The sequence below is a fragment of the Aplysia californica genome, unplaced genomic scaffold (assembly GCF_000002075.1).
Source record: "Aplysia californica isolate F4 #8 unplaced genomic scaffold, AplCal3.0 scaffold00372, whole genome shotgun sequence".
NCBI classification, from domain to species: Eukaryota; Metazoa; Mollusca; class Gastropoda; order Aplysiida; family Aplysiidae; genus Aplysia; species Aplysia californica.
Window position 1 is genome coordinate 215,277 of NW_004797642.1, and position 11,111 is coordinate 226,387.

The 11,111-nt window shown below is 39.0% G+C and overlaps 1 protein-coding gene across 1 annotated transcript in view; it reads left to right on the forward strand.

Moving 5' to 3' along the window:
- The window catches only part of LOC101849477 (SCO-spondin), a gene marked incomplete at its 5' end in the record, with an annotated part of 85,875 nt that extends 80,962 nt beyond the window's left edge, over window positions 1-4,913 (forward strand). Inside the window, 3 exon segments of the mRNA XM_013085415.2 lie at window positions 345-576; window positions 2,259-2,396; window positions 4,139-4,913. Of these exon segments, the coding sequence (XP_012940869.2) occupies window positions 345-576; window positions 2,259-2,396; window positions 4,139-4,337 (569 nt within the window).
- Window positions 4,914-11,111: the final 6,198 nt, after the last annotated feature.

The window sequence follows — 11,111 nt, forward strand, 5'->3', positions numbered from 1 at the left end:
TCTCTCTCTCTCTCTCTCTCTCTCCCTCTCTCTCTCTCTTTATCTTTCTCTATTCCTCACTCTCTCTGTCTCCTTTTGTCTTCCTCTCTCTTTCCCGTTCTCTCCCTCGCCCCTCTCTTCCTCCATTCTTTCCCTCCTTCTCTCCCCCCGTATCTCCCTCCGCACCCCCCTTCTATCTACTTCTTTCACTCCCCACACACATTACTACCCCACACGCACATTACACTATACCACCCTTAAACAAAGTACGCAACCCCCCCCCCAACCTCTCACCCCCTTCCTCACCTGAACCACCTTTATATTCTCACCACCACACTCTGTATCTCCCCCCCCCCAACCCCCAGGCACTCCGGATGGACAGTACCCCTCAGAACTGGGCTGTGACGTGTACGTCCAGTGCCGCCGCGGGACCTACAGCAGGTTCAGATGTCCCGGCACAGACACGGAATGGAACCAACTCACACAGGAGTGTGAGGCAGGCCAGTCTCCAACCTGTAGATGGAACCCTAGCTACGAAGGCCCAACAGTACCATCTGGGCGGTCCGTTGCTAAACTAGACTTGCGGAGTGAGATTATGTGAGTAACACGTAATAGACAAACAAGATCACACACGGTAAGATAGAAACATAGAGTCTTAAGAATAGATCAGACAAAAAACCACAAAAAAAACCACGTGAGGATCAACAAATAAATTAGATCAGATAAGGTACCATAAAAAAGATAGAATAGGATAAACCAGATCACACAAGTACAGATGAATAAAGGAAGTAACAGGGATCAGATAGAAATGATAAGATAAGATGCATTTGAAAAGAAGGTAGAATGATGTGTTATATCAGATACAATAAAAAGGTGGAATCATATTTTAAAAAATCAGATATAACAAGTAAACAATAGGAATCAGATAAACTCGATCAGAACCCTACCTACGAAGGACCAACGGTTCCACCAGGACTGCCAGTTGTTAGACTAGACTGCCGGAGTGAGATTATGTGACTGGCACACAGACCAATAAGATCACACACAATAAGGGAAAAAAGATATAATTAGATGAATAAAATCAAACGAAAAAGATAATACTCGTATAACGATAGGATCAACGAATACATAAGATCAGATAAGGCGCGATAAAAAGATAGGATACGATTGATCAGGCGACATCAGAAGAGATAATCATGAATAAAAATATGGGATTAAAATCGTGAAAAAAGATAGGATTTGATTGAATAAAAAGTTAGAACTATATAAATGGTATCAGATACGATAAAAAGATAGAACCAGATAAACGGTTTTAGATACGATAAATAAAGACAGAATCGGATAAAAAAGATCTGAGCCCTATCCAAGAAGGACTAACAGTACCGTAAGTGCTATCAGTTCCTGGACCAGTTTGGTGGAGTGAGATACTGTGAGTGACACATATTTTGAAGTTAAGATAAATGAGATCAGATAAACGAAATAATAATGCTAAAATAGATAAGAAAAAAAATAGGATCAGGTAAAAGGTAGAATGGGATAAACCAGATCGCATTTTCGTTTCTGGAGGTGTCATCTCTGACTCAGAGGTCGAGGTGTAATGATCTTCTATCTTTTCTGGATTTAAATATATCTTAGTTGTGCGTTTGTTTGAATCTTGTTTTTGCATTTACTGTTTTTATGTTGATTTATTTTTCACTTCGGCTATCATCTGTGATTGTTGCCCCTGTCTATTTGAATTGGTGTACTTGTTCAATTCTCTCCCCATCTATGGCTTTGTCTGTTATTATTTCAGCAGGTTTTGATTGACTACTGTTTTTGTTTTGTTTGCGTTCACGCCGAAGCCTGCCTTGCTACTGTTCTCTTGTATTACCTTTACAATAAAACAAAATTTTCGCTCGTGTTTGCAAGCAAGACTGTATTATTAATTGCGTTTCTCAGGTTAATGCTGTTGCAACCTCCATTAGTGACTTCCTGCAGGTCTTGAAATTCTCTAAAAATAAACGTTAGGGAGAGAGGACACAACCCTGTTTCACTCCTCTATAGATTTCAATATATTCTGATAGTTCATTATTCACTTTAATTGCTGCCAGTGGAGATTTCCCATGGTTCTGATATCTTCAGATCACTTTAGATAGGATGAAAATAGGAAAGGATAAATAAAATCAGATAAAAGAGACAAACAATAACATCAAAGAAAAAATATGAGATGAGATATGATTGATAAAAAAGATAGAAGCATACATACTCACTCGAACTCTGACCTCCCCTCCCCCTTGCAGAGACGCCCCTGCCAGTGAGTACTACGATGAGACCACAGGCTTGACTCCGCGAGAGAGACGGGAGCGATATGAGGAGAAGAGGAAGAGGAAGGAAAGAAGGAACTATGCTGGGAGGGACACTGATTTCACAGGCTATAGGTGCGTCACTATACTTTTGTAGTTATTGTTGTTGTTGTTGTTGTTGTTGTTGTTGTTGTTGTTGTTGTTGTTGTTGTTGCTGCTGTTGTTGTTGTTGCTGATATCGATTTTGTTGATGATGTTCATGCTTTTTGTGAGGCAGTGTTGGCGGTTATCGCTATTTTGCTTTTGTTGTTGTTGTTGTTGCTGCTGCTGTTGCTGCTGTTGCTGTTGTTGTTGTTGTTGTTGTTGCTGTTGTTCTTGTTGATATTGTTACTGTTGTTGTTGTTATTGTTGTTAATGTTGCTGTTACTACTGTTGTTGCTGTCGACCGTACTGCAAGGCCTACCCCTCCCTATCCCATTTTCCTTTTCCCTCAGTCCCCATCCTCCTAAGAAGGGTAATTTTTTTAAATTACTGAACTCCTTAAGTTTTAAGCCAAGACTTAGTTATTTGTTCATGGTGATAAGAGAATTAAGTGCCATAAGCTCTAACGGACAATTTCATATTAACTTACTTGTCAATAACAGCTGCAGAATTAAGTGCCCAAAGTTTTAAGTCTGGACTAATTTGTTCAGGTGCCTTTGGTGTAGCGGTTAGGCACTAAACTTTCACACGCAGGAGACCCAAGTTCGATTCTTAAGTGGGGACAAAGTTTGTATTGAGTATCTCGGTCTTTCTGCTGAGACGTAGTATCTTTCTCAACCAGGGTTGGCAATTATAGGCATCGCCAGAAATGTGCCTCTTAAATGATCTACATTGTGTGGATTTTATTTAAAAGCACAACACAAATTTAAATGTTGATATTTATGTCATTTATGATGTATGCTGTTGTCTTAGAAGTTGTTTTTTTCATGATATGGGTCTTTTATGTGGTATGGGTTTGGGGGGGGGGGGGTTGCTTTAAACACTGAATTTGAAGAAAAAACAACTTACTAAATTGTGTGGATATTGGCGTAAAAATACTTACCTTTAATCTCTACATATTGTGAAAGTCCGTCACTTTGGCCGCCTAAAACTCCCAAACCACTTACCTTTCGAATTTGACAAAATTAATGGTGGGTCAGAATCATTCAAAGGGTGCACAGTTTTATTGAGGAGCCTGAAGTCAATGTTGTTTAATGTTCAGTTTTTCTTTAGTTTCGTTTAGATCTATTCTTGGGAAAGTCCGTCTTCTAAAACGCCATTCTAAAAAAGTGAGGTTTCCGTTCACAAGCCGTGCACACCAGCAAACCTTTGAAATTCTGGAGTGTACAACCATGAAAGTGGAATAGAGAATCAATCAGTCTATACATCCATTATATATTTGGCAACTTGAAAACGCATATGTCACTTTTCCCCTTAAAACTATGACAGCTGCAGAGTTGAAAGTTGGCAAGTACCTGCAAAAAGATAGATAGGTCTCCATGACGGAGCCCGATAAAAAAAAAAAATCATTTTCTGAATTTAGAAAAAAAAATTGACAAAAGGTTGACGTCCTTCTTTGACTTTTGTTGTTATTCCACTGAGAAACGAAACAAATCCGCGCAGCTGTCCTTCACAGCAGAAGTGCCGGAAGTGATATTTCGAGAGGCGCATTTTGTTTTGAGAGTATAGATCTAGACCTTCTAATTTTTTAGATCTCTCAAGATTTGCTCCATTCCAGTTGAGTGTAAAAATATAGAAGGCCAATGACTTTCAGTTGATGTTTATGCACCGATCATTCCTTTCATCGAAAGGGAGCCAAGCTAGTAAATAATAATTTTAAAATTTCATTCTCCCAGGCCAAGGACTCCGGCCAAGCGCGGGTGTGTGAGGAGCTGTGTGAACGTAGACCCGGGCACGCACCCATCCTGCCGGGACTGCAGCCACTACGTGCTGTGTTCCCGCTACGGCCAGATGGAGGAGCGCCGATGTCCTCGCGAGTACCAGTACGACGCCCTCTGGAGGACGTGTGTCAGGAGGTCAAGGACGTGTCGTTAACCCGATAGACGAGACTTTAACTCAGTGACGTTTGGAGGGAATGTTTGTTGGAAAGTCGAGGACTTGTGCTTATCCTGGTGAAGCTTTCGAGGAAATGTGGTGTTGGAAGTCAAGGACGTGCTCTTAACCTTTCGACCTTAGGAGGAAATGTATGTCAGAAGGTCTAGGACTTGTCCTTAACCCCATGACCTTTGGAAGTAATACCTGTTAAAAGGTCAAGGACTTGCCATTAACCTGATGGCCTTTTGAGAAAATTTGTTAGAGGGTCAAGGTTGCGCCCGTAACCCGATGACCTTTGAAGGAAATGTTTTTCTAATCGCCAGATGACCTTTGGAAGAAATGTTTGTTAGAAGGTCAAGGACATGCTCTGAACTCGATGAAATTAGGAGGAAATTATGTCTGAATGTCAAGAGCATGTCCTTAACCTGATGACCTTTTGACCTTTTAAAGAAATGTGTGTCAGAAAGTTAAGGACGCGCCCTTTACCTGATGGACCAGAGCTCTCGTCTGAGTGTGACAAACTTTACCATCCTATGTGTGTGCCAAATACACGCCTCAGCATGCTGGTGTGTATGTGTGACAAACTTTACCATCCTATGTGTGTGCCAAATACACGCCTCAGCATGCTGGTGTGTATGTGTGGCAGTCAACCACCAAGAGCTGATGTGCAAAGGTCCTTCAGGTTCAGGTGGTATATTGCTCAAAAGGCAAAGCACTGTTTCATTTGATTTCAAAAACATTTCTCAAAGAACATTTTGTTTCCTGATCTCTAGTGACGTACGACCTGGTGCTCTGTTCAGAAGGGACATACTGTTGTTAAGATTCACTGACCTGTGTGTTAAGGTCAAGGACGTGAGCTTAAGGCCCGGCAAACACTCGGGAAATACTCATCTCGTCATACGGCAGCGTGTGTACAAATGAGGAAATCTTCGCTCAATCATATCTCTTCACTGCAGATGACGGCATACTTTGCAGATGAGCAATGTCCGAACTTTTCCTAGTGTGCTCAGAGCTTTAAGGAAGCTCAAATGATTAAGGAAGGGGGAAGGACTTTAATTTAAGATAAAAACACTCTGCATAACCCAGTTTCTTTACTTATGGGACCCTTGGGGTTCCCACCGATTAACGCACAAGTTCTCTGTTAAGGACGCACGCATAGCTAGTTTCTCGCTCTGTGTTCCAAGATATGTATGAGAGGAAAGGGGGAGTGGTTCTTAGATATGAGAGTGGTCATCTTCATAAAATGCTAAATGTGAAACAGACATCGGAGATCATGGTTGGCCATTTACATCTTTTGCTTGGGTGCTCTGAAAAACAACCACAACAACGAAAAAAAGCACATTATATTATCACGGTCTATCTCTGTCACCAATCTATTAAGATTTTCGAAATATTAATTGTAATATCATGCTGTTCTAGTCCCCCCCCCCCTCCTCGCTTGCCCTCTGTTTCCAGTGAGAATGAGATGATCGAAAGCTTTATATCAATACAAGTGTCCCCGAAACAACTTTCCGTTGACCACTTGTTCACGTGTACTAATCCTAGAATTTAAAATTTAAACAAATGCAGTTTCTTAACTTATGGAATCCGTTGCATACGCTCAAGAAATATTTTGCCGAAATTTTTAATACTATATTATGTTTAAAGAATATCATTAAAATACACCATAGTCTAGTGTTAAAGGAATCAACCATTAAAAATATTTTTAAAAACTTTCATAAAAACAAACAAACAATATTGCTTTCTGGGCTTAGTGTAGGTTGTTGACGATGTGTTACTTCTTACAATGGGGAGCAGAGTGATCAGAAAATGAAACATCTGTCGTCTTCGACTGTTCCAGATGAGTTTTGGTAAAAGGGTGTCGTTAGCTTAACCCTTTTACTACGAGGCCTACTCCCCAATCTCACCAAAGAGCACAAGACATGTTCACGTCTAGCGGCGAAGGAGTTAACCCATGCCCTGCTATGCTACAGTGTGGGCGACGTGAGATCTGAACTCCAAACGGCGTTTTAAAAAAACAATCGTGAATATAGTTGCGACTACCGTAAAACTCTTACTAAACTAAACTAACTTGCATGGCTTTGGAAATCGTTTCATTATTCGGCGCCCACTTGGCTTATTGTTATCGGGATTGGGCGTTACATCAGAGGTTCTGGGTCCGAATTAACATTCATCTCTTGAAATAGGAATTGAAACATATCGTAGTATAGCACTGACTCATGACTGATCATACAGTTTGAGAAGACCATCAATTACATTTTGGAGGAAACGTTTCGTTTGTCTTTAATTAAGTTGTTTCCTATCTTTCAATGGCCACTGTTGAGAATGATGCGCCAAAGTTAAATCGAAACTCACGCCCCTCTCTTTCAACCTTACCGCGTTGGGAGCATGACAACCATCAGCCACCTAACTACACAGCTTTCTTTTTGGTTTTGTATAATTGTATAACCATATGTTCTCATGAAGGACTCCATTATTGAGTTGTCAGTAAACGTGATACAAAGATGTCAAGATACGTCACGTGGCCATAGCAATTTCATAGGCGGTCACCGAGTGTGTCTTTGAGAAAGATACTTTAACCACGACTCCTAACTGGGTTGCTGTATTGTTTCAATTTGCAATGAGGTTTCCGTTTATAACTGTTTGTTGATTTTCTATCTTCCCCATTTCTTATGTTTATAGAAGCTGGTTTTGTTTATGTAATATACATGTAGATTTATTTATTACATTGTCTCTATGAACATGACACCCTTCTGCTAAGTAAATCACTTTTTTTCTCATGATCAGGAAAACAATCTGTTGTTGTTGTTATTGTTGTTGTTGTTGTTGTTGTTGTTGTTGTTGTTGTTGTTGTTGTTGTAATTATATTATTATTATTATTATTATTATTATCATTATTTTATTATTATTATTATTATTATTATTATTATTATTATTATTATTAATAGGTCAAAGGTAGAAAGGAGTACAAAAAGTTAAAATTGCGGTTGTATATAGAGTAAAATGCGAAGTGAAAAGGAGAGAGAGAGAGAGAGAGAGAGAGAGAGAGAGAGAGAGAGAGAGAGAGAGACAGAGAGAGAGAGACAGACAGACAGACAGACAGACAGACAGACAGAGAAAGAGAGAGAGACAGAGAGAAAGAAAAAAAGAGAGGGGGATAGAAGAAAAAGCTAAAGGCTTGGTGAGAGAGAAACGTTCACTATTGTTGTATATTGTTTTCATTGCTTGAGGATATTACCATGCATAATTATGATGATGACCCATGAATAAATGGATATAGCTTTTATTACTTTTTTTTTTCATTTCTAGCGTGCATAAGCTTTACTCTTTCAACAGATACTCTGTTCAAATTCTCGTTAAATTTACTGAAATTTATGTCTACCCTTTCATTATGATTTATTTTTTCTCGTGGCTGCTTGTTTGGATTTCTAAGTGGCCTGTGCCATATACTTCTTTTTATGTTACTAGAATTCTATTCAGTTTCCCAAGAAATTTTAGATGTTAGTGGTGTAGGAAAAAGGTGCGTTGCCGTATTTTGTAGAATACGCGGGTTCGATTTTCGGTTAGGGAGGTTGTTTGTTTGTTAAATCGTCAGTCTATGATATTAAGTCTGCATGCTGGGAGGTTCTATCCCTCTCTACTCGAGCTGGCCCGGCAAATTAAAAGCGTTTATTCTTCTAGGTTACGAGTTGAATCGATCGTATTGCGCTAAAATAGTAAGATCAGTTTGATGAATCTGATTGGTAGAGTGCACTGTAAACAACGTCACGATTTCAACCACCAAAAAAAAATAAAAAAATATTTGCACACTAAATGCTGAAGAAGGCCAGTCTAATTCTAGTATAAATGTTTACACTGTAAGACAAGGATCAAGTTATAATATTATTACGCAGTACGGTTATTTTTTAAAAGTCTTTTATCTTGTTTCATTTATGTCACATATCAGGCGCATAATTATATGTTTTCATCACATAATGTTTTTGGCGCAGAAACTTGCCATTATATGATGCTTTTTTACCCAAAAAAATTTGGCCAAGACATAGTTTTTTTTTGGCACAGAAAACCCCCAGAAAATAAATCATGATTTTGGGCTCAGAAAATTGTTGTTATTGCGTGATGTTTTCGGAGAAATAACTTATTGCCTTAAAAAGATTTTTGTTTTGTTTTATGTATTGGTTTTTTTTGCTGAACTGGATGTGCCTATATCCTTGCTTTAACTTGTCTCATACACAGCATTGGTTGTATTGGAATTTGTGAGCGTAATAAAATAACATGTGGCGGTTATGTTTTGATTATATATAACATAGTTGTATATAGAATGAAATACATATATATATTGATATTATATATATATATATATATATATATATATATATATATATATATATAATATATATATATAATATGATTTAGTTTATACGTTATCCAGCGCAATGTGCCTTAGTGACTCTTTCTGGCTTTAGCTTTTTAAGAAATACGACCACAACACAGTCTTTGTGTAGCATTTTGGGTAGACAGACTAAGATAAAGAAATTACATATAGAAAGTTAAACAGACAGATGAACATATTATAGAAAGATAGATTCGTATACATTTATGTCGATGAAGAGAGGGACATAATAAACAGATAGATGGGTAGATAGACAGATAGATCGATAGTCAGATAGATAGATGGATAGATGTGTATGCTTATAGATAGATACAGACAGACAAACAGGTAAATAGACGGATAGATAGACAGGCATGCAGATAGATAAAATTCATGGTCATTCTGTACACAATACTAACTAATCAGATGGCGTTCAACTTATACAATTGGGCAAGGGGAAAACTCTGTGCACAAATCTGTGGTGCATATTAGTAAATGGATGATGAAAAAGCTATTGACATTAGTGTGCACATTTTGGTTTCTATTTTATAACGATGACATGCTATTGCTGTTGATAGTTAGCTTATGAAGCACTGTTTTTAAGATTTTTGAAATGTATTGGTGTTTTTCACTGCATTCCGAAGTATTAAAAGCGTAGTGGATTCCACTCACACGTTGTTTTCTATGCTCGTCCATTCTATGGTTAAGTGTCGTTCAATTCGTTTCAGTTCGATTTCAGATGTGCAGGTGTGTTTGTGTGTGTGTGTGTGTGTGTGTGTGTGTGTGTGTGTGTGTGTGTGTGTGTGTGTGTGTTTCATGAGTGTGTGTGTCTGTCTGTGTGTATGCGTGTGTGTGTGTGTGTGTGTGTATGTGTGTGTGTGTGTGTGTGTGTGTGGTGTCGGCCTGTGTGTATTATCTACTTATCCCTGCATTTCCTTCAGGTAGTTTTGGAATGGAATCCACAGAGTTAGAGATCAAATGGAAGTCGACATGAAACCTCAAACAGAATCACAGGTTATGGTGTGTACAGGAAAAGATAACGACATAGAATATTGTCAAAAGTAGAAACTAGTCCAAGCAGGGGCAAAGGCTGACTTGTTTGACAGGGTAACCAAAGTGAAACGGGACCAAATATGGCTTGGAGATATCACACTAGAATCTTACTCGAGGTGGCGACTCTGAGTTGTGAATGAAAACAAATCCAGAATTCATATTGTATGTTCAACCGCCAAAATAATCGGAAAAGTATCTTATTAAATATCAGTTCCAACTTTAGATGTGAATACACAAATACAAAGCAAAGAAGCAGAGATGTCAGTACTAGATCTATATGTTATAGATCTACCAGTGAGGTTAACTCTTTTATAGAACATGACAATTATAATTTTTTTAAAATTTCACATTTGGCTGTTTTTGTCTAGCCTTTCTCGGCCAGGAGGCGGTGTCAAAATCGAGGTCACGATCTGATTATAGGACGGTAAAAAGTCGAGGAAAAAAAACAAGCACTTGCAGCAATCAAGAAATTATTAGGAGTTAGTTCCCCTCACATTTGTGAGGTAGACTCGACCAGTGTAATAGTTAGCTTACATAATCAGAGTTTGTGACTGCTTATAACTGTGGCTCCAAAGGGGTGAACAGGATATTTGTCGCAATGAAACAGTTTTGACTGTTATGCACATGTTCCCTTCAACTCTATTGGTAGACTCTTCAAGCCTCACTTTAAGCTTACTTAATCAAAGCTTGTGACTGCTTATGGAGTGGCCCGAGAGAGGTGAGCAGGCTATTTCTGTGGCAGTGGCAGTGAAACCTTTTTGAATGCTAGGCATACTGCTCATTGGTGATTTTGAACGTCTTTTTACATTTAATTTATGAAGTTTAAGTTTATGGGTGAATTTGACAGCGACAATGTTTCAAAATTAGGAAGGGAAGCAGTGATTATTTGATTATATAGACGCTTCGACACTGAGTCCAAGACAAGGCAACTTGAAGAGTGCTTGTCGGTGGCCAATACCCTGAACATGGTATATGAACAACGCCCCTGTCAACACTCTGATGTTATTTAAGGGACGGGACCTCCGAGTTTAACGTCCTTCTACAAAAGGACCAAGCTAAATAGGAAATTCGGGCAAAGTGCCTTTCCAAAGGACACAACGTCAGACCGAGCCGAGGCTCGAATCCCCGAAAGAACACACCGACTGTACCTTAGTCCAGGGTGAGAAAGGCAAGGGCAATGATGACAAAAGATTTCTTCTGAATATAACTGGTCATCTCCCCCCCCCACCCACCATCCTTTTCCTCTCTGTGTGTGTATCTGTCTGTGTGTTTGTCTGTTTGTCTGATTGTCTGTCTGTCTGTCGGTCTGACTGTCTGTCTGTCTGTCCGTCTGTCTGTCTGTCTGTCTTTCT